Consider the following 24,866-nt stretch of genomic DNA (forward strand, 5'->3'; position numbering starts at 1 on the left):
TTTCGTTCCGTTCCGTTTCGAGTACTGGAAGCCACTAATTTAATTACGGCACCGCAACCATATATGAGTGCGAAACACGTCTGGAAAATTTTTCAGTAGTGCTCCAAACGTGGCCTTTGGTTCTGGTGGTGCGACGGATCCCACGGAACACAACAGACAAGGATAGGAGGCAGAAAAAAAAACCGAAAATGGATAAGCCCACTGAAGCCACGGTCGACTCTGGCGGTGGTGAGCAAGCGGCGGGTTCCGGAATATTTTCAATTTCGACGCCGGATAAAAACTTCGAGATGGGGAAACGAAAAGTGCGAATTTATGCGACGAACGCGACCAGGCAAAATGATTCGGAAGAGAGTGATTATGAGACTTCAGCGGAAAATGAATACGTTCAGAAGCGGGATCAGTATATGCGACTGAGGGACGAACACGTGGAGGCCGTGGTTATACTGAAGAATGAAACCGCCGGAAGGGGTGAGCCAAGCGATGCAATGGATGCGGTTCTGAGAAATAATGGAAGACTGACATTCAATTTGACGCCAGAGGAGCTTTGCGATTCGCGAAAGTCCGTTTCGATGGGAAATTTCGCGCTGGACGCTGGCAGAGGTGTTGGGACGAGAAAGTCGAGCTTGAGAAAAAACTCGTTACATAACAATCAGTCCGATCTGGAGAAGCGGTTAACGATGGCGAAACCCAAGCCTGTTCCGGACCGGGCTGCCATTTTTGGTTCCCCGAAAAAAATCCTTATGCCGGTGTTTGGTGATGATCAGGAATGTGAGAGTTTCTGTGATCAAAAGTGTCAGATGAATTTCGACGAAATATTGTGAGTTGGGAACAGATGAGAATGCTCGCATCCGTGTGGGCTGATTGTGCCGTTTTTTTTTCGCAGAACCGTATACGATGAATTCCCAACGGATTTCCTACCGATCCGTTACAAGTGTGGCATTTGCAAGAAGCTATGCCACGACCCACGCGTGTTAGACTGTTTGCATACTTTTTGCAAGCGCTGCTTGGTTGAGCTGGATGCGAATATAAACATCGGAAGTAATCAATTTTGGCGCCGTATCACCGAGAGTGGGGACTTTGGTTGGACCTGTAAGGCTATGAGATGAGTTTGTAGAGTGAGCTAGCTTAACATGACCGCGATTAATCTATAGGAATAGAACTGTTTTTACAGTTGCTTGAATGCTGAACACCTTAGATGTTTCTAGTTTGCTAGTTTCAATTATTGCCTCTGAACTATGGCTCAATGTGCGGTCAAAACAGTATAATGTGAATGAACCGTATCCCTTTCCGCATAAGTCGTGTTGGCAACAAAACGAAAAACACACTACTGCTCTTGTGGTTTGCAGACATATCTACGGATTCACCTGTGAGACACGTGCTTTCCGGCTGGTGCGACGATGACTTTTGTTGGCTTCATGCTGTCCCTCCAACCATGTTTGCACATAGGTACCACTAACATACCGCCAGCTGGCGACGATTCGATTCTTTCACTCCCCACATTCAGGATGTTACGAAAAGCAATTTCTCTATTGATTTGTTGGAGTTTTTGTTTTGCTCTAAGCTTTTAGCTTTTCCTGTTGCAATTAATGCTACCATCATTCGCACAGAGGAATATTTAGTCCAAAAGTTGGTCGCAATGCATTTTTGAGTTTGAATCAGTTTGTGAAGCTATGAAAATATGCAAATGTGACTTTCAATGATTGCATTATACCCATCCGCAAGCGATATTTTGACTTTTTGAATGTATTGTGTGTATTGCTCCATCTCAGGATTTCGATTGTTTGGAAGAATGAAGTCTTCGGTAAAGTTGATCAGGGACATCCGGAATTTCAACTTTTCTACACCAGATTCCATGTTCAGATTCTGAATTAGGTTTCGGCTTTTGGAATACAGATACCAGATCACATCGCTCGTGTTTCGCTTTCAAACTCTTTACTTGGATTCATCATCATGTAAGCTGTCGAAAACAGTATGTGCTAAATGGTTTAAGCAGAACATTTCAATTAACCTATACATACGGAAATTCAACAGAGAAAAGTTATACGATATCTTAGAATTTCCACTAACTTCATTCCACTAAACTCCACTCTCGCATAGAAGTCTACGTGGCTTTAAAAAAACTGCCAGATTGTCTCAAATTTTTACAAAAAAAAATATAACTCAAAAGCTATGATACCTACAACATTAAGGTCAAAGGATTGAATATAGGAAATTGTTTAAATTTTCGTAAAAAAATGGGTAAGTTATATCTATGATTTAACGGAAAGGTTGTCGTGGGACTACCGTCGGCTTAGTGATCATTTGTTTGTATTGATTAAATTATTGACTGAATGAAACAATTTCCGAATTCAATTGAATTCAACATATTTGCTGTGTAAGTAAAAAAATTGAACATACGCCATGTAATGTAAGGCACCTTGGTTTTGATGGCTGTGTTAGGGAACACATTTTGGTGTGAACAAATGCTCCCCCAATTGCATGCATTTCTTCTTCTTCTTCAATGGCACTAACGTTCCCAGAGGAACTTCGCCGTCTCAACGTAGTATTACTTGCGTCATTTTTATTAGAACTTAGCCGAGATTTCTATGCCAAATAACACGCCTTGAATGCATTCTGAGTGGCAAGCTCTAGAATACGCGTGATCACAGTGCAAGTCGGAGGAAATTTCTTTGACGAAAAATTCCCCCGACCAGAACGGGAATCGAACCCGAACACCCGGCATGTTAGTTATGACGCTAACCACTCGGCCACGGGAGCACAACGGGAGCATTGCATGCATTTGGAATGCCAATTTCCCCAGGCTCCTTGGTTTTGAAGTTTGGGAAACCGTTAATCGGGCCAGTCAAAACGTGGCAGTTAGGGCGCTTAGATAGCGCTTGATATTTTACAGTTATTCAATTGCTTATCTCAGGAAAAATAACATTTAATTTTTTTTTTTAATTTAAATCGTTTATTTTTACAGGCTCAGTTACATAGGTTTAAAGGAGCATCACACTCAATTCTTAAACCTATTTTATATCTAATATGTATTTACAATTCATCTTATTAACATTTTATTAATTGTGATAGATGCGTAGGAATATTTCCTATCAGTTGATGCAAACATCTTGATCAAACATCTATTGAGAAATGTTCGAGTTATAAGCATTCGAAATCTTTCCTTTTTTTCCTGCATGTTCTGTGTTTAGGTTTTCATTTCACCCCCATATTCTCCGGTTAGACGTATTCCCACGTCAAAATGCCTTTTTTTTTTGAAAATGACACTGAAAAAAATTGTTTTAACAATTTAAATTCATTTTTATCAAAAACGTATTTTTTTAGATTCTCAAAAAAATTATATGAAAAGCCCTTACAATTTCCAACAAGCCACCTATACATTGGAAGATAGGCACTTTAACAGGGAAAATGTTTCTATTAAAACATCTTTTTCATGTTTTCTTGAAAAAATTACAACTAATTTTAATCTCAAACTCAAGATAGTGATAAAGTGTATTCAATAATGTTTTAGATCTCATTAAAATATGAACTTTTGTCGAAGACCTCAACTTTGTATCTTTTCTAGGCTCTGGAATATATGGCATTTTTGTATGGAAGCTACTGGAATAATAATCTTTTATTCGTAATATGTTTGCGTTTGGCAAGTTATTGACATGTTTCTAAATAGAAAAAAAGATTGCAGAACATGTAAATCGCAATCATGTTTACATAAAAAATTATGAAAAAAAGGATTTTTATTTTCAAAATATTTTATTTTCAATGAAACTTTTCTTGAAAAATTGGTTTGATATTTTTAGTGGAAACATGAATAATTTCCTACATTTAATTTATTAACTAAAATTTTGTAGTCCTTATAGTTTTTGAGGTGAGATTTTTCGGAAAAAAGTCAAAAAAAACTCAAAATTTCAAAAAAAATTTCACTGAAAACTATAAATAAAAAAACAAAATTTTAGTTAAGGAGTAAAATATAGGAAATTATTTATGTTTTCATTTAAAAATATCGAATAAATTTTCAAAGAGAAATTACATTAAAAATAAAATATTTTCGGAATTTAAATTCATTTTTCTGAAATATGATTTTTTTAAATTCTAAAAAAGTAGATATTTTTTCATATCTACTTTTACCAAAAAATATTTACTTTTGCCCTTAGAATTACCAAAAAATCATTCATACATCGGAAGATGGGCACTTTTACAGGGAAAGCGTTTTTCTAACAACAACTTTTTCATGTTTTCTTCGAAAAAATGCTAATAATGTTCGACTTGTAATATTTTTATGTATAAATTATCGTGATTTACATGTTCTGCAAACTTTTTCTATTCAGAAACTCAACTCATTTCTATTCAGAATTCAAGAACTTGTCAAACGCGAGAATTTGCACACGAAACTGTTACGAGTAAAACATTATTTTTCCAGTAGTCTCCACACAAAAATGCCATATATTTCAGAAACTTTAAAAGATAGAAAGTAGACGTCTTCGTCAAACGTTCATGTTTTAATATTAGGCTGTCAAAAAAGTCCTGCGGTATTTTTTTTGAATTTTCATTTGTTCATAAAATTAGTTACAATCATCTGTTTTAAGTCAAATATGCGCCGTTTTGTTCGATGACTTGTTCCCAACAAGATGCCAACTTCATAATACCCCTGTTATAGAAGCTCGCTTCCTTATTGGCAAAAAACTCGGAAAGCCAATTTTTACAGGCCTCTTTTGTGGCTAACTTCTGACTACCTAGCTCGTTCGCCATGGACAAAAACAGGTGGTAGTCACTTGGTGCAAGGTCTGGACTATGCGGCGGATGCAAAAGAACCTCCCATCCGAGCTCCCGGAGCTTCTGGCGCGTCACCAAAGAAGTGTGTGGCCTGGCGTTGTCCTGATGGAAGACAATGCGGCCTCTGTTTATCAAAGATGGCCTCTTCTTCATGAGTGCTACCTTCAAGCGGTCCAGTTATTGGCAGTACAGGTCCGAATTGAGCGTTTGGCCATAGGGAAGCAGCTCATAATAGATTATTCCTTGACAATCCCACCAAACACACCGCAGAACCTTCCTGGCCGTTAATGAGGGCTTGGCCACCGTCTGAGCCGCTTCAGCGGGCTTCGACCACGACCGTTTGCGCTTCACGTTGTCGTAAGTGACCCACTTTTCATCGCCAGTCACCATCCGCTTCAGAAACGGGTCGATTTTGTTGCGATTCAGCAGCGATTCACATGCGTCGATACGGTCAAAGATGTTTTTTTGCGTCAACGTGTGTGGCACCCATACATCGAGCTTCTTTGTGAATCCAAGCTTCTTCAAATGGTTAATAACGGTTTGATGACTTATCCCCAGCTCTTGGCCGATGCTACGGCTGCTACTATGCCGGTCTTTCTCGGCTAATTCAGCGATTTTGTCGCAATTTTCGACGACAGGCCTTCCGGAGCGTGGCGTATCTTCGACGACCTCTACACCAGAACGAAAACGTTGAAACCATCGTTGTGCGGTGGAAATGGAAACTGTATCGGGTCCATAAACTGCACAAATTTTATTGGCAGCTTGAGATGCATTTTTGCCTTTGTCATAGTAGTACTGTAAAATATGTCGGATTTTCTCTTTATTTTGCTCCATATTTGCGACACTATAACTCACGAACGACTTAACCAAACAAAACTGTCAAGGACTATATTATAGCGCGAAAAATACCTTTCCAACAAGCTATAGTATGACTCGATACAATGAATACAACTAGAGCTACGCGCTTACAACGACACCTCGCGGAAATACCGCAGGACTTTTTTGACAGCCTAATATATTGTCGTTAGACAAAGTTTTTTCCTGTAGAAGAATTTTAAAATTTAGAAAAAAATTGTTTAGAGAAAATTGAATTTTAATTTTAAAAATATTTTTTTCCTCTGTAATGTTTTTAAACATATTTTTGGTACACTTTGGCCTAAAATGTTCTCTGGGATGTTTCCTTTGCTGTAGATTATATCCCAGGTTTGTCCGATGCTCCGTTCCAAAGTCCCAAGCCTAAGACCTAAGTCTTTGCGCAAAATATAAAACGCGTTTTCTTCGAAACTAAGTTTTGCACACTGATGGGATTTCTACCTCCAAAACGGTCCATCCGATTTTGATGAACTAGTTTTCCCAGATTCTCCACTAAATTTCCTGTCGTCGCACGTAGGATTTTTTTGACATTTTGGAACATTAAATGTTGGTGAATGTTTTTGTCTCGATTTTGGAGGCAAAAACGCGAAAACAACACAAAACAACAAAAGTGTCGTCATTCTGTCAAAAATCAATATTTTGAAAAAATCCTACGTACGATGACAGGAAGTATGTCCAAGATTACGTGATAAAATCATTGGTTGAAATCGGTCCCCTAGGAAGAACTCCCACCATTCTACAAGGTTTCGGCTGCAAGGGTTAAACAAACCGGTTGTGTATATTCAGGGGACAGTCCAGTTGACACCAATTTATTGTTCGTTTGTTAAGTAATATACTCCAAATAAAACTGTGATATCAGATGGGAGGCGTTCTGGCGTTGTGGTAACATCCATACTTCTCACGCTCGAGGACGCGAGTTCAATCCACACTCCCGACATTCTTCCAAAACTGGAAGTTAAAAGTGACGAGCCAGCCAAATGTGTTGAAAGTCACTATAATACAGTAAAACAAGCGATATCAGATTAATCATAGTAATTTATTTTCTCGTTGAAAAAAATCGCGAAAATTACATACATTTTATGATGTTCATAGTGTACTACCCCCTTAAATCAGTTAAATTTACAAATATCTGAACAATTAAAAAAAAACTGAACTCAAAAACATTTTTTTCCGAGCAATCAAAGTTCTACGTCAAGCATCTGTCTTCAGGCATTGCTCCTTATACTTTTCATCTCGAAACTCTGCAATGGTTGAGATTTGATTATATGAGTGGAAGTTCATTTGATTCTCTATCACTCTCTAAGCGATTTACAATGAGCTATGTAACATCTATATACATAAAAATGGATTTCTGTCTGTCTGTCTGTCTGTCTGATTCTTATGGACTCGGAAACTACTGAACCGATCAACATAAAAATTGGTATGTAGTCGTATTGAGGTTTTAGGGTGCAATAAATGTTTCTATGGTAGTTAGACTCTCCACCCCCCCTCTCTTGGGGGGGGGGGGGGTGCTGCCATGCAAATGAAACACAAATTTCTTACTCGAGAATTAATCAAGCTAATGAAACCAAATTTGGCATGTGGAGGTTTTAGGGTGTAATACATGTTTTTAAGTTGGTTAGATACTCATTCTCCCTCTCTTAGGGGGGGGGGGGGGGGGCTGCCATACAAATGAAACACAAATTTCTGCATTACACAATAATTAATATAGCGAATAAAACCAAACCAGGCATATTTAAATTTTAGGGTGCAATAAATGTTTCTATGATAGTTAGACTCTCCACCCTCTCTCTAAGGGGGGGCTGCCATACAAATGAAACATAAATTTCTGCATTACTCGAGAATGGAAATGAAACACAAATTTCTGCATAACTCGAAAACTAATCAAGCAAATGGAGCCACATTTGGCATGTTAAAGTCTTACGGGGCACGAAACGTTTCTGTTAGACTCTCCACCCTCTCTCTAAGGGGGGACTGCCATACAAACGAAACACAAACTTCTGCATAACTCGAGAATTAAACAAGCACAATTTGCGATGTGAGGGTTTTTGGGTATGAGAAATGTTTCTATAATGGTATGACACCCCTCCCTCCTCTGGAATGGAGAGGGGGTTCCATAAAAATATTACACATATTTCAACCAAAAACATTCCAACCAAACATGACAATTGAAAATTTTCGGAAAACTTTGAAGGAAAAAAATTCGGAAAAATTATGAGTTTTGGTAGAAGTACTAGGAATTTTATAGTAAAATGTCAATTCAACGGGGTAGATTAAAAGATCAATCGATGAACAGTTCTGCGATTGGATCTATGAACTTGATCATAGTAAGAAAACGTGAATGTTTGAATGTACTGATAACAAAATACAAATTTTGGGCGGGACGAAGTTTGCCGGGTCAGCTAGTACAATGCTAGGAGAATCAACGATAACCTGTCGTCTTACGAACATGCAGTTGCATGTGAATAAAAATGTATAAAGCTGATTAACATGATTTCCATTACATATAATGTGTTATATCTCGAAAACGGTTGATCTTGAGATACTAATCGTTGTATAATTTTTCATGCAGTGTTACATATAGAATCGAAGCTGCGGTCTTACAAAGAATTGAAAATCGATCGTTCAAAGAAATTGTCTGTTTGCAAGTATGTTCACAGTAACAAGATAAATATGTATATATATATATATATATATATATATATATATATATATATATATATATATATATATACAAGGGCAGTCCAATAAGTACTTAGCCTACAAAAAAAATGAAAAAGTGGCGATTTATTTCTCAACATAGTCTCCTTTTAGCTCGATACACTTGACCCAGCGATGCTCCAACTTCTTTAATCCATCTGAAAAATACTTTTTATCGAGGTCTACAAAGCAGGTCTCCTTGGCGGCGATCACTTCCTCATTCGACTCAAATTTCTGCCCGGCGAGTTACTTTTTTAAGTTTGGAAAAAAAGTCGCTCTGGGCCAAATCTGGAGAATACGGTGGATGGGGCAGCAGTTCGTAGTGCAATTCGACCAATTTGACCGTGGCGACGGCGGAGGTGTGAGCCGGTGCGTTGTCATGGTGGAAGCCGTTTTTTGTGCAATTCGGCGTGGAACAGGCTCAATAATTCGTTCCGTTTTGTCGTTCTACAGGTAGTCGATGTAGATTTTTATTTATTTATAATGATACTACATCCCATTGAGAGATTAGATCTTCTTCACAATTTTTCGCCAATAGTCCCAATCCATGGCTGCAGTTCTCCAACTTCCGGCTGCACCGATTCTTGTCAAGTCCTGCTCCACCTGGTCCAACCACTTCGCTCGCTGGGCTCCTCTCCTTCTTGTTCCTACCGGATTCGATGCGAACACCATCTTTGCAGGGCTGCTGTCCGGCAATCTTGCAACATGCCCTGCCCATCGCACTCGTCTAGCCTTGGCGACTTTCTGAATGCTGGGTTCGCCGTAGAGTTGCGCCAGTTCGTGGTTCATTCTCCTTCTCCATACTCCGCTTTCCTGTATACCACCGTATATTGTTCTGAGCACTCGGCGTTCGAAAACTCCAAGCGCTTGTGAGTCCTCTTCAAGCATCGTCCATGCTTCGTGCCCATAGAGAACAACCGGTCGAATTAGGGATTTGTACATGGTACACTTCGTACGGGGTCGGAGTTTGTTGGACCTCAAGGATTTGCGGAGACCATAGTAGGCACGACTTCCATTGACAATGCGTCTTCGAATTTCACGGCTGTTGTTGTTGTCAGTTGTTATCAACGAGCCAAGGTAGACAAATTCCTCTACCACCTCGAGCTCGTCGCCGTCGATCACAACACTACTACCAAGAAGAACTCTGTTGCGATCAGTCCCTCCAGCTAGCATGTATTTAGACTTAGACGCATTGATCCCAAGCCCAATCAGCCCTGCTTCGTGTTTCAGTCGGGTATACAAGTCGGCTACCGTCGCATGTGTTCTTCCGATTATGTCCACGTCGTCGGCGAAGCAGATAAACTGACTAGACTTGTTGAAAATCGTGCCCCGCATGTTGAAGCCCGCTCTCCGCATAACACCTTCCAGCGCCACGTTGAAGAGCAGACAGGAGATTCCATCGCCTTGTCGAAGTCCCCTGTGAGTCTCAAATGATTCCGACAGCTCACCTGAGATCCGCACACTGCACCGCACACCGTTCATCGTTGCCTGAATCAGTCTTGTCAGCTTTCGGGGAAAGCCGTGTTCGTCCATGATCCTCCATAGCTGTCGTCGGTCGATTGTATCATATGCGGCCTTGAAGTCGACGAAGATGTGGTGTGTAGGGACCTGATACTCGCGGCACTTTTGGAGGATCTGCCGCAGTGTAAAAATCTGGTCCGTCGTCGAGCAACCGGGCATGAATCCGGCCTGATAACTTCCCACAAATCTACTTACTATTGGCGATAGGCGGCGGAAGAGGATCTGAGACAAAATTTTGTAGGCACCATTCAGGATTGTGATGGCACGATAGTTCCCACAATCCAACTTGTCGCCTTTTTTATAGATGGGGCAGATTACCCCGTCCTTCCACTCCTCCGGTAGCTGTTCTGTGTCCCAGATCCTGACTATCAACCGGTGCATACACGCTACAAGTTTTCTCGGACCTCCCTTGAAGAGCTCCGCTACGAGGCCATCCTTACCAGCTGCTTTGTGGCTCTTGAGCTGATTAATGGCCTCCTTAACTTCACCCATCGTCGGGGGTGGTACGTCGTCGTTGTTCATTGCACCGGTGTAGTCCTCCTCAACGCCGTCTAGGTCTCCTGTCTGCGCGCTGTTCAGGTGTTCATCGTAGTGCTGCCTCCACCTTTCGATCACCTCTCGTTCGTTCGTCAAGAAGCCTCCTTCCTTGTTTCTGCACATTTCGGCCCGCGGCACAAAGCCTTTGTGCGAGGCGTTTAGTTTCTTGAAGAACTTCCTCGATTCTCGAGAACGATAAAGCAGCTCCATCTCCTCACACTCTTTCTCTTCCAGGCGGCGCTTTTTTTCCCGAAAGAGATGTGTTTGCTGCCTTCGTTTCAGTCTGTATCGTTCCACGTTTTGTCGAGTCGCTCGTAGCAGCATGGCTGCGCGTGCTGCATCCTTCTCGTTCAGGAGCGCTCTGCACTCGTCGTCAAACCATTCGTTCCGTTGTCCTCGTTGTTCATACCCGATGACGGTCTCTGCTGTGCTGCTAATTGCTGATTTTAAGGAGTTCCAGCATTCATCGAGGGGAACAGCATCCAGTTCGTCTACCCCCGGTAACGCAGCTTCAAGACGCTGCGAGAATGTTGCAGCAACGTTCGGTTCCTGTAGTCGTCGTAGGTGGTACCGTGGTGAGCGCTGGTGTCTTATGTTATTGACGACTGACAGTTTAGAACGCAGTTTGACCATCACCAGGTAGTGGTCTGAATCGATGTTAGCGCCACGATAGGTTCTGACGTCGATTATATCCGAGAAGTGCCGACCGTCGATCAAAACGTGGTCAATTTGTGTTTCTGTTTGCTGTGGTGTTCTCCAGGTGTAACGGTATTGGAGGCTGTGCTGGAAGAAGGTGCTACGTATGGCCATGTTCTTGGAGGCAGCGAAGTCGATAAGTCTTAGGCCGTTTTCGTTGGTTCGCTGATGGGCGCTGAACCGGTCTGAATTCCTCCTCCTGGCCGACCTGAGCGTTCAAATCACCGATGACGATTTTGAAGTCGTGTTTTGGGCAGCGATCGTATTCACGCTCTAGCTGCGCGTAGAATTCTTCTTTATCGTCATCGGTGCTAGCTAGATGGGGGCTGTGGACGTTGATAATGCTGATATTGAAGAAGTGGCCTCTCATCCTCAATCTGCACATTCTTTCATTGATCGGCCACCAACCAATCACCCGTTTTTGCATCTCCCCCATCACGATAAAAGCTGTACCCAGCTCGTGTGTGTTGCCGCAGCTCTGATAGATGGTATATCCACCATGGAACGATCGCACCATCGAACCTTTCCAGCACACCTCCTGCAGCGCTACGATGTTGAAATTGCGGGCTCTCAATATTTCCGAAAGAATTCGGGTACTCGCAAGAAAATTGAGAGACTTGCAGTTCCATGTTCCGAGTTTCCAATCTCTAGTCCGTGTTCTTTGCGTAGGTCTAGTCCGATTGTCCTGTCTCGAATTTCTTTGTGAATTTTCCTGTGCGTTTTATTTTTACGGATGGCTTTCAGGGCCTGCACCAACCCCCTGTCTCGCCGGAGGACCGTCGTGCACAGCTCTTTTTAGAGTCCCCGCTGGCACGAAGACAGTGATCAGCCGCCCCTAACATGGGGATCAGACGCTGTTTTGAGCCGCACCTCCATGGTGAACAGACGCTCGGATAGGCCCCCTTCCCTGTCAGCATACGACCAAGATTCCACCGGGGTTGGTTACCCGATCTTCACTATGGTTACTCGTACCCCAGCCGGTACCACGGGGAGGTAGGGATAGGAGTTACTGGACAGGAAGCTAAGGACCACGAATGGGGTCTATTTTATGCCTGCAGGTACGCGAAGTACCGATGGTACGCTTAGTCCAGTCATTTACCAACCAGTGTAGATTACACCTTGTGAATCCCAGAAAACGGTGGTCATCACCGTTTCCGGCCGATAGGACAGTCTTCGCCTTCTTCGGAGCATGTTCGCCGGGTGAAGTTCACTGTTCCGACTGTTCCTTGGTCTCTCGTGTGTACCAGTGGATCCATGTTTCGTCGACGGTCACGAAACGACGCAGAAGCTCGACGCAGATTGTGCTTAAACAGCGTCTAACACTACTCTGAAGTGGTCTCACGGTTGCGCTTGTTGATTCTTTTTTCGTTTTATTAATTAACGTTTTATTAATTAATCCTACCTCTACTTAGAGTTAATAGCATGGGGAAGGGGCTCATAATTGCAATTCATCGGCACATCAGTCAGTCCGGGGATACACGAGAAGGTATTTACGAGAATGTTATATGGTAATCGAACATTGAAAGAAAAGCGTTGGTTTGTTTAATGTATGATACCGCTCTTCTTGTCCTGCTGGAAATATCAATGTCAACCGAATCGTGTTTCTTTACGCTTAATGATAATGAACCAAACTCTCCTCCCAAGAAGAAATTTGAAGTAAACTGATGTGTGTTGTCTTGAAGAAATGGAGAGCATGTGTTATCAACAAAATCATGAATCCAATTCATATCGAACTGTTCCATACAAGAAGAAGGTGGATCAAAGTTTCACAATAGACGTGCTGTATTCCACAAAAGATTTGACATAATTTATCCATAATGTATAAACAAGAAGTACCAAGGAGTATTAAACGCTGTCCAACATCGGAAAAACAGCCAAAACTCTAATGATCGAAACCAAATTGGGGGTGTTTCTCTTTTTTGACCAGCTTTCTAACCTAAACATTCCACTGTGCATCGATAGGCTTGGTAATTGCTTCATTTGTGCTTCTGTAGCATAAGGGTTTGCTGATTGTTTTTCCCGTTAACTCACAGTTAGCGACGATAAAATAGCGGATGAGAAGCTCCAGGATGCAGCCGCAGCTGCACCTGAACCGTCACGCTCGACCACCGTAGCTAATCAGCGAGATTTCATCGGAGAATCGCGATTCGATCAGATTAGAGCATCCTTCCAAAGTTTCAAAGAGAAAAGTTGCCTGAAATCACCATCAAAAGAAAAGGCAAGTATTTCCAACTGGTTTCATGGTTCGAGTTTATCTCCGTGTCGCAACAATAAACTGTTTCAGCCCAAAGACAACGCCATAACCAAATTAGTGTATAGTGACGACCGAAGAGTGCTGGTATGTCCAAGCTGCGGCGCTCTAACGGAACTGACGCTGGGGGGCGTCGATCGTCTGCCACCGCATTTCGTAATGGCGCGTAAAATAGAGGATATCGTTTCCGCATGCGGAAATCCCCCGCCGAATGTTTTCTGCGAATTGTGCACAAATGAAGTAGCGGTAAGTGCTGAGATTTTCCTTCTGCTATGTTTGCTTTTGTTTGTTTGTTCGCTGCGCCAGACATTTGGGGGTGATATAATTTCGTTTTTGGATCTGAACTTATTTTCCGGCATTCGCAATCATGTGTGTGTGTGGCTGTGGTTCCATCGGATGTAGGCAACGTCATCCTGCTCGACCTGCTCTCTGAAACTGTGCAACTTCTGCAAGGAAGCCCATCAGCGCCAACGTATTACGTCGACTCACGTGGTCCGAACGCTCGCGGAACTGCTGAAAAAGTCCCGCCGCCACGACCCGGAGGCACGTTCGATTAAGTGCCCCATGCATCCGGAGCATCAATTAAAATTATTCTGCACCACTTGCCACCAAGTGATATGCAAGGAGTGCGCCGCGTTTGTTCACCGAGACCATAAATACACGTCCGCGTCGAAAGCATGCAAAGTCTACACCCGGTTCGTGAAAAATGCCATCGAGCAGACCAAACCGCTCGAGGATTACGCCATGCAATCCGTCGGCCGGCTCAACGATATGTCGATAAGGATCAACAGCAAGTGTGAAGCCGTCGAGCGGGATGTGGAGGCGTACATCGACGAGTATATCGAGGCCCTGGAGGCCCACCGGAAGAGCCTGCTGCAGCAGATTGGCGATGTGCGGGATGCGAAAATGGAGATGATAATGGCGCAAAAGATAGATCTTGGTAAGATAGAGTAAAGTTTGCATACTTCAGTAGAGTAGCCGTTCATTCGACTAGCGCATTATGGAAAATCCATGTAGTGTGTGAGATGTAATTATTTACTTGTATGGTTTGGTTCGGATTCTTTTAAATTGAGGATTTTCTTCCATTTTTACGGATGAAAGCATATAATAAACGATGAACTACCACAATGTGATTGAGAGTGTAACTTAAAGCGCGGCAGTTTTTATCTAAATTATACAAAATGTTTATGGGTGGTCGTTTGTCAATGACATTAATGTTGTTTGGAAGGGTTATTCAGGAACTTTCAATAGCGGAAAATATCGTCGAATTTTTCTTCCACAACGAATAAAAAAAATGAGGTCGTAGTGTTTCACATTAACACGTTACTATACCGTTGCTCATTCCCATCCTAGCGCAGGGCCTTCTCGTCTTTTTTTTATAAATTATATTTCGGATGATATTATGCATCTCCTAATTATATAACATTTATATTGGCATTTAGTTTTGTTGTTGTCGCTTCCAACGACTAGCATATTCAAACAAAAAAAAAGATTTCTACCTCATAGTTCGTGTTAAAATTGTCTACAAACAATGTGTGTTCTACATTGGATAAATTAAAGCTAGATGTGGACATCTTCGGTTAGGCTAACCTGCTTTCTTCCGCTGGTATTTCATCAGAGCTGGATACACAGCTGTGGAGCACAGTAGGAATAATTTTCCATCATACTTGTGTGAAAAGTATTATACACTCTGTCAAACTTTGAAAAGACCACCCTGATTCAATTTCGTTGCAACATAAACAGTTATAATTTCAACAAGATACATTCATACGTTGTTGAATGCTCAGAATATAGTTTATTTAATTTTGTTTAAAAGAGTTGTTTGTTTATTTATTGTACTTAAATATGATAATTTCAGCTGTCCAGTTACTATAAGACCACTTCAAAATTAATAAGTATTATCACTGAAAAATTTCAAACGAAAAGTCAAAAAAATTAAGTTTTTGGTCCTTAATCCATAGCTTAATTTCCTTGCTGATATGAATAGTAGCATTGGTTTGCTGAAATGTGATTTTTTTGTGTCGATATCCACGTAAAAACTGTAGAAGAGAGGATTCCAGAACATGTGTGTAATCCTTGAATGATGTGAAAGCTATCCTGAACTTTCCGGTTGCATAGAATCCTGCCCAAACCATGGACAAGCCTCTACCAAAAATCCTGGTTGAAAAATACTGTTCCTTCTTCCGTAAATCACGCCAGTACCCGTTGAAACCATGAGGACCATCCAAATTGAACTTTTTTTTCGTCAGTGAAGATAAACTATACATTGAAGAACTTTTCGTTATGGTATATAGCAAAATGTATTCTTTTGGAAACATTCTTTGTCACAACATATCATGTCCCACTGTCGGTTCATGTGAACTTTGGCAACACTCAGATGTCTTCCGATGTAAGATGAGGTGTTCTAACCTTTTAAGCCCTCTTTATGTGAGTATTTTTTACCAAAATTTGACGAACTGTTACCCGAGCAGTTGAGTAGCTGAAATATTGCTTTATTTGCACACGTTATTTTGAGGTATTTATTCGAACTTGTTCTAGCTACTTCCCAGTCAGAAAGCTTCGATTTACGTGGAGCTCTCTCCTTCTTACCGTATCCTTGAAGAGTCGTCAAATGATCACTACTTGTTGGGATCGTCCAATCCGACGATAAATTTCTCTGATACCAACATTTTCTTGGTAAAATGCATCGATTTGTCTTTCTTCTCTCTCCGTGAGGACTTTTCCCTTCGGTATTTTTCAGATTTAATTGATCAAAACAACTAAAACAATGGAAAATGTTACTGGTCTCATAGAAACTTGACATTTGAAAATACAAAAATATTCGTTTACGCTCAGCGCTTGCACACACACATATATGAAAATCATGCAGTGTATGGTAGTCACCAATCCCTACACACTAGAATATAAATTGATGCATTGTTTGATTACAATGACACAAAGCAGCAAGATTATCACCTGGTCTTATAGAAGTTGGACAGAGTGTATATAAGCTTGCCCTTTATTAAAAAAATATTGAACCAGCAAAAAATGATTTTGTTTTCGTAATTATTGATTGTAGTCGTTTTTTGTTGTTTTCATGGCTATGGACTAGAGGGTGCTATTTTTTTAATATTTTAACTCGAAAGCTTTTTTAATACCTTTTTCTTGATATCAAGGATGTTATTTTTTTCGTTTTTGAGATATGATTTTCCAAAGTTAACCGATGGTTCGAAAAACAGTTTTTTCACCTTTTTTCCATTACAAAAATTCAGAACTTCTGAACTACTGGATCGATTTAGATGATCGACATATAACATTGAAGTCAATTAGTCATTTTTGAGAAAAAATTGAAAAAAGGATTTTTCAGACCACCCTAACAAAAATGGTCACCCTAACGAAAAAATGAAAAAATACTGGTCTAATATTTTGCAGTAAAGAACAATACTACCACTTTTCATGGAAATCTGAGCACCATTATATCGGTTTGGCATGTAATGGCTGTCTTGCTAATTTATTTTTTTCAAAAAAGTATTAACTTTCATTAGAAACGATCGTAATTGCCTCTATCTGGTTAAGCTCTTCTGAATAATCAAACATTTATTTAAACACGCTTCTCTAACATTTAGATTTTTTTTTGTAGATAAACGTTTTTTACGTCTATACGTTTTTCGACCTCATCGCGTTCATTTTGATTTTTTCCTTTCTTTCGAGGTGTTCGCAATTTGTTGAGAAGAGCGCTATTTGTTGACCAATTCGAAAGGTCCGCCAGCAGAACCTCAAGTAAACTTAGAGAAACTAGTTGGGAGAATTTTCGAAACTCAAGCCCTGATCGAACAGTCGAACACATATCTGTAGACTATTTTGAGGTGCGAAGTATACGGTGGGAGCATTCAAATTTTCCAACCAAGCTCCCGGAGTTTCTGGCGAGTCACTACAGATGTGTGCGGATTTGCGTTGTTCGTCGTTTTCTGTGGCGATTTATTCCGGGAACCGTAATTGTGGTACAGGATATCATGGTATCGAGCATGTTGTTTGGTAATGTAAAAAAAAAAGCAATCAAAGAATTTATCCCTCTGCTGTTTTAGAATTTTGAAGGGTATACTTATACATGTCATAATAGCTGAAGTAGTAGTGATCTTAATATTATGTTACCCATATATGTCTTCCTTAGAGGTAATTCAAATGCAATTACTACAAACAATCACAGTCCTACGTCAAGCTCCCGTCCATGCCTCTATGCTCAGATCCATCTACATTTTTTTTACCAATGACTCATGAGGGTCTGTCTATATACCACGTGGCCAACTCTAGGAGGGGTGGGGGTCATGAAAATGTCCACGCTTGTCCAAGATAAGAAAGGAAGGGGTTTAGATAATGTTCACGTGGACACGATAGATATTTTTTAAAGTAAAACATTTATGTTTATAGTCAAAATTAATGAGATCTGTTCTGCTCTGCTCTGATGTCTAAAACCACCATTCATGAGCACCCAGAAAACGTTAAATCGCATAAATTGGCATATTCTAAGTAGCATATAAAGCGAGATCGAATCACATACATACATAATGTCAATCAAAGTATACAATGTGTATATCTAAAATCGTACAAAATTCGAAAACTGCGGTTTTATTTATCACTACAGATTAAATCGTAATTCGGTACAACAAACATCGGTTTTATCGGAGTAAAATCTGTGTTATAATCTTCTACTTATTAAAAAAACTTATTGTTTGTTCTCAGATTTAAAAAAAAACAACATCAAGCTCAATTGCCCCATGTTGATATTCTAGGCATAACTGTCCAACCATGTATTTTTGGTAAATTCATAATGAATGAATCGGTTCAAGCGCAAGAATTTTATGTTACGCTTTGAGCAGGGCTAATGCTCTCATTTCTAGTTTGGAAGAACGAACTGATTCTCAAACAAATAAAAAAAAAATACAGAACACGTGTTTATTTTGTAATGGTGTTTCAGATTACTCCCTTCTCCATAGAACGATGTTTTTATGCATGATCTTTAGGAAAAACTGCAAAAATCTTATTGTTTGTTCCCAGTATTTCGAAAAACAACATCAAGTTCTATTGTCCCATGTTGAAATTCTAGGCATCTAGGCTGTCCCACCATGCATTTTTGAACCGTAATCAACCTTGGTTGATTCAAGTGAGGGGAACTCTTCACGTTTCATTAAACAATAGTTTACTGTTTATAAAAAAACCCGTTGTATTACCAAATTGAAATGTTTAAAGCTTGTGGTAGACAAATATTATAGAAAACTATGATTTTTCTAAGCTTCTGATTTAGGAACATGGGACAACTATGCGTAGAACAGCAGTATAGGTCAACGAAATGATCGATCACGATGAATCTGCCAGTGTTTTGTTATGACTAGGTTCATTGTAGCCACCAGGCCCTACCGAACCTGTAAAAGCGAAAGTCATTGATGCTACATATGAAGAAAATATTTTGCAGTCCACGATCACGAAAGTACAATGTCGCATATCCAATCGCGACATCCGGATTATGAGACAAAAAAAATTCTATTAAACTAGTAGGCTCGAAGCCAATTTTAAATTTAAAAAATTGGATGGAAATTTCAACTTGGTGTTATTTGATTACTGGAAACACGTAATCCTGACCTTTTTTAACTACTGTGATATTCCCGCTGAAATTGATGATTATAGTATGAAATCATTATTAGACATAATTTTTCTTCACTCGGAAATTAATATAATTCTCAATTACATTTTAATACAGAAAAGTAAATTTTAATAATTATTTTTCATTTTCAAAGTGTGTTCATTCCAAACATCCATTGTCTTTATCCCTTTCCAAAAACGGAGCACAAATCTTGATGCAGTCAACTCGAACAGTAAACTAATGTTGTTATGAAGCTGCGGATCAGCTAAATGAACATCATCAAAATTTCGACACTGTCTAACGTATATGCGTTTGAGCGAAAATTCGGGTGTTGATACAATTTGAACAGCGCGATGATATCCACATAGTTTTTTTTATTTATATCACTCTTGTATTGTTCCGAGATCCATTTTTTTCGATGAATGCCAATAATTGTTTTCAAACAAAGTACTTGTTTTCATTGTCAGACAAAAATAGTCGACTCACAAGTGATATTTTGATATGGAGCCTCTGCTTAAGGCTTGGGAACATATAGTAGTCGCTGGGGCCATGTCTGGAGAATATGGTGGGCGAGAAATCAGTTGGAATCTTAATTGGTTCAACTTGTCTATCGCTTTGAGGGACGTATGCGACGGTGAGTTGTCGTGATGGTACAGAACCTTTTTTCTTCGTCATATGGGCCGTTTTTTCTTTATTTCGTCGCCTTTTTTGTCCAATGACGCTGTAAAATACTCTCTGGTAATTGTTTTTTCTCTGCTGCAGGTAATCGATGAAGATTATGCCATGCATCCCAAAAACAAACTAAGGCTAAAACCATCCTGACCGATCGTTGGTCTCACGGACGCTTTGGTCGGCTTTCGTGCCACTCTGCTGACTGCCGGTTAGACTCCGGAGTGTGATAATGGATCTACGTTTCATCCATTGCCACAAAACGTCGAAAAAGGTCCACTCGATAGTGCTTCAACAACGGCAAGCCGGCTTTTGAATCATCAACGCGCCGCTGTTTTTCGTCGACGGTCAGCAAACGTAGCTTTTTCATATCCAAAATTTTGTGCAAAATGTATCCCACTCGTTGTTTTGAAATACCTACGGTCTCAGCTAACTCGTATAACTTCACTTTAAGATCGTTCAAAACGAGTCGATGAACTTGTTTTATGATTTCTGGATTCGTTTAGCCTTCCAGAGCGAGGTGCATCTGCGGTGCTTGTACCGATAAACTGTTGTTCTCGAATGAGCAGAAGAGGAATAACATTTCGTCAACCACTGCATTGTTTGTTCAGGAGTTATTCCCATCAAAAAACAACGTTTGATCCTAACGTATTTTTCTCTTTCTATACGAATGCTCATGTAGTGACACTTAAACAACTGTAGTTTATGAACAAATAAACGAAATGTCATGAAACTTCACACATAAGCTAGTGAACCTCTCAAAATGAATCTTGTTCATTTCTTAGTGGCGCCATCTGTTGAAAAATCCTGGGACTTTCCAGTCCATTTAGTATTTAGACATAACACTGATATGTAACATTGATTTAAAATTGTAAATTTCTGAGCCATTTTTCGTTTGCAAATATCGATAAATTTACATTGATAAAAAATATAAACAACCATGAGATGTGTGATGGCGGTGACAATGATTAATGAATCCCTCCAGAGTATATCACTTGAAACTAATGAATATTGTACGAATAGTGACGATGAAATCTGCCGTTTTGTATTTGAAGACAATTTGAAGACAATTTGAAGATAAATAGGGATACTGACTAGGGATTGCATTACCGTGCCAAAATTTCAAAACCGGTTATTTGGTAACAAAAATTTCATTACCGGTAAAACTGGTAAATTACCGGTAGAAACATACTTTAAAATAAACCATTTTCTTGAAGAAACGGCTTTTATTTATAATGATTAGTTTACAAAAAAAAACATTTTGCAAGTTTTTTGCTGGTTAAGTTCGGATCTCATTGAGTTTCCAGAAGAAAGGAAGGAGGAGTTTTCATAAATCCGTTTATAGACGTTGAGCTTAGGCTGGACGTTGATACCTTTGACAATCGTCGTTCAAGTTTGATGCTCCTTGATGCTCAACTGTTCTGCAGGTTTCCCATCGTCCAGTAGTTTTTTTTCCTCCCGTTGTCCAGCTACTGAATCAATATCATCATCGTCAAATTTGATCAAGTTAGGAAAAATTTCAAATACCTGCTTGATCAATGCAGTCCGTGACGTTTGATAGAACACGCCAAAGTCATCATTAATTGTGTCACGACCACGAGCAGAATGATTATTCATATACAAATCTACATGTACGAAATGTCCTTCTGCAATCCTTCCAATCAGGGCTTCAAGCAACTGCTTCGAAATTTCTGATGGTTGGTCCGATAGCTGTTCTAGCATAAATTGTAATCTGACGCCAGCTTCATAAAGGGTGTATTTCTTCCGCAATAGCAGTTCAACAGCGACCAGATCTGGTTCGAAGGCAGCATCCAATTCCTTTATCGCTATCAGTTCTTCATCGCTGAAGCTTATCTTGTGTTTCGTTTTCACATCTAGCAGCGATTTTTGAACTGAAGTTCGGAGGTCTTAGAATCGGCGCAACACTGCCAGTTGTGTTGAGCAATATTTCAAAGCGACATAAAGGCAAATATTATTTATGGTGTAAAAATAAAAATTACCGAAATTAACGGTTATTGATTGTGAAATTACCGGTGATTCGGTAATGGAAAATGACCTGGGATTACGTCAAATAATACTGACAGGATCAAAAAATAAATACACTAACATCATGCTACAGACTAAGTTTAAATCAACAGTTCAATTTTTCCAAACGATTTGAGGACATTAAATACCACAATTGTTTCAATTCATGCTCCACCGGTTTTTTCATGCACACTTCCGGGAAGTATAAATTCCATCGGAATGCAGCAGAACATCGCTCTTATTTGCCGCGAGAAGCTGCTACGCGCTCTTAAGAATAAACGGTTTCCACTTACTACTAAATTTCGACATAATAGTTCGCATTCTGTCATCCCTTTCTCATGCTCTGCACACTATTTTCAGAACAACGCTCGCAGAACGCCCGCGCCGCGATTGACTTCGCCGAGGAGATAATCAACGAGGGTAATGAGATAGAAAATTTAATTTTCGTCAGCATTCTCGTGAAGCGCTTCGAGCAGTGCCTGGTATCGAATCGGGCTCTCGATTTCAAAGTGACGGACACTTTGGAATTTCTGCCCGAGGAAGCGACACCCGGTGCCAAAGTGCAGAACCGGATTGCGCTGCACGGGGTCATCACAACGCAGCGGGTTGATCCGAAAAAGTGCACGCTGGAGAACAGCGCCGAACTTGCGTGCCTCAAGGTGCACCGAAAGGTGGACCTATTACTCGTCACCAAGGATTATGAGGGTCGGCCAATGAATTACGGCGGGATGACGGTACAAACGGATCTGCGTTACCGTGACGGGGAGGCCCGGATCGTCCCACTCGGTGTGTTCGATAATAGAAACGGGACCTACCGGCTATCCTTCGTGCCGGAAAGAGCAGGTGTTATGAATCTGATAATTTCTGTTGATGGGAGGGTTATCGATGTAAGGGATCGTTCGGCCGCTGTAAAATGCGTAGCTTATGTCCCGTTGGTGTTCATCCTTTTTATTTGTTTTAGGGCTGCCCGTATGTGCTGAGAATTCGAAACTTACGGCCACATTTCGGGGTTTATCACTGCTGTTCGTTTTGCTCGAGCAACGGATCGAAGTACAGCACGTGTGCATGCGGTAGCGTGATGCCCGGGGGCTACCGCGGTTGTGGACATGGTCACGAGGGTCATCCCGGACAGAGGCATTGGTCCTGCTGCGCAAATCTGCAGGAGCACTCGGATTGTGCCGCGTTGGCGAAGAAAATCAGTAAGATCGTTTGAAACACAATGAAATAAAACTAATATATTATTATGGAATAAAGCATGTGATTTATAAACAACACAATATCACCTCGAGCCGATTGATTCATTAGAGGTGATTAACAATCGACACCACTTCACTCCAATCGCCGACGATTTTGCAGCATGCATCATTTGAGAACTGAAATTGATTTCACTGAATTCGCAAACACAATCCATTATCGGATTTGCTTCGGCGGGATCCCTGCCCAGAGGTGATTGCTGTTAAATTTATTGTATTGTTTTGCTAACACTTTCAACCGGTTTCGAATGCATCTCGACACAGCCTGTCGGCACCTTTGCACCTGCACCTTAGGCGTGTGGCAGCAGCCGGTTGCTTGCTTGGGCCGAGTCCGATTGGAGTGTCGGTGCCGGAGCCTGCTGGAGCTTAAATAAATTAGTCTGGACTTTAATTCGATCCCGATGCTAAAGAAGCAAACATCCTTCCGATTTGCAAATGTACGATACGTATGGGAAATCCTCCGTCGGTCGATCGTTGCATTGCGATTGAAATTGCAGTTTGGGGGGGTTGAACTGAATCGAAAGGTGAATTGATTTAATATGAAAATTTAACCCTGAGATGCGAAATGGTGGTGATAGTTATATACGAGTTCCTTCAGTATGTATCAGTTGACATTGATTAACATTGTAGGAATATTAACGATAATATCTGTCATTTTTCATATCTGGCCACAATTCGATTTATTTAACCAAGCTTCCGAGTTTCATTGATTGCATCGAATATCAGACGCATTTCGCGCTAACAATGAACGGACGATGAAAATAACATCCATTCATACAACTTGCTCGGAATGCACATTATGCTAATGAGTATCCACCCTTGAAGTGGAAAGGAAGCAGCCGGGCTGATGGAATGGTAAACAGGTGGTTACGACGAAATTGTTATAACTTTTGTATTTTCAGACATTGAACAAGTGAACAGTTCACTGATCATATTGTGACAAGTCACCTGTTGAGTTTTCGTTGTTGGTTTGGGCTTCACTCCACCCACGGTATTTATTAAAATTATTCTTAAACAAAAAGGAAACCACACATCCATAGAAAAATTTAAAAACAGCTAAATAGGGTAATTCGCATGAAATTAAAAAATATATATCTTTATACTTCCAAAAAATAAAAACCTAATAAAAATATAATGACAGATTTAAAACCGATATAGTGGTTCTCAGATTTTCGTGAAAAGTGGAAGTTTTGTTCTTTATCGCAAAACATTAGACCCGTATTTTTTTATTTATTCAGTAGGGTTGTCCAAAAAATCAATTATTTTCTCCTTTTTCCAAAATTTTTTTTTTTCGAATATTCATAACTTTTGAATTACTTGACCGATTTAGATGATCGACATATCAAATCAAAGCCAATCCTGGTCTTTTTAAAAAAATACTACACCTGCAGAAAATTCGAATTCTGTTCTCGTTATTATTGATTGTATTCGTTTTTTTATTGTTTTCATGGTCTCTTGACCAAGGGTGCTATATTTTTTATATTTTTTTCTGAAAAGCTGAGGATTTTTCACATAACATATGTCGAAACCAAAGCGGCGTTTTTTTCGTTTTTGAGTTATGATTTTTCAAAATTAACCGATGGTCCAAAAAATAATTTTTCCCTTTTTTCCAAAAAAGATTTATCATATTTGAACTACTGGGTCGATCCAGATGATCGATATATCAAATTAAAGCCAATTAGCTAACCTTCTTTTGAAAAAATGACACATTTGCCAATTAATTGAATTCTAGTCGCGTGCATCCAGTCTGGTCGCATAGAAATATTGAACGAAGACTGAAAACACGTTAACTTTGAAAAACCAAAACTTAAAAACAAAAAAAATTATACATCTCTGATTTTTGGATATGTTATGTAGAACAATCTCTTCTTTCAAGAAAAAATAGAAACAAATATAGCATCCCTGCTCCAGAAACTATGTAAACTATAAAAAAACTAATACCATAAATAATTACTAA

The 24,866-nt window shown here is 40.1% G+C and overlaps 1 protein-coding gene across 2 annotated transcripts; it reads left to right on the forward strand.

Moving 5' to 3' along the window:
• The first annotated feature begins 91 nt into the window (after window positions 1-91).
• LOC129774912 (tripartite motif-containing protein 45) lies at window positions 92-22,901 on the forward strand. Of its 2 annotated transcripts, XM_055778984.1 has the most exons (7): window positions 92-817; window positions 884-1,089; window positions 13,128-13,312; window positions 13,379-13,591; window positions 13,748-14,285; window positions 22,017-22,543; window positions 22,618-22,901. In XM_055778984.1, exons 1-7 carry the CDS (start codon window positions 189-191, stop codon window positions 22,867-22,869), a joined length of 2,550 nt encoding a protein of 849 aa, XP_055634959.1. In that variant the 5' UTR covers window positions 92-188; the 3' UTR covers window positions 22,870-22,901. The 2 variants fall into 2 exon arrangements, with proteins under 2 accessions (XP_055634959.1, XP_055634958.1); XM_055778983.1 differs by having other exon boundaries at window positions 13,128-13,591.
• Window positions 22,902-24,866: the final 1,965 nt, after the last annotated feature.

Source organism: Toxorhynchites rutilus, chromosome 3 (assembly GCF_029784135.1).
Source record: "Toxorhynchites rutilus septentrionalis strain SRP chromosome 3, ASM2978413v1, whole genome shotgun sequence".
Lineage (NCBI taxonomy): Eukaryota > Metazoa > Arthropoda > Insecta > Diptera > Culicidae > Toxorhynchites > Toxorhynchites rutilus.

Coding starts and splice junctions, on each gene's coding strand:
- LOC129774912 (XM_055778983.1), top strand. CDS start 189: ATGGATAAGCCCACTGAAGCCACGGTCGACTCTGGCGGTGGTGAGCAA. Junction 1,090..13,127: donor TGGGGACTTTGGTTGGACCT/GTAAGGCTATGA, acceptor GTTAACTCACAG/TTAGCGACGATAAAATAGCG. Junction 14,286..22,016: donor GGCGCAAAAGATAGATCTTG/GTAAGATAGAGT, acceptor CACTATTTTCAG/AACAACGCTCGCAGAACGCC.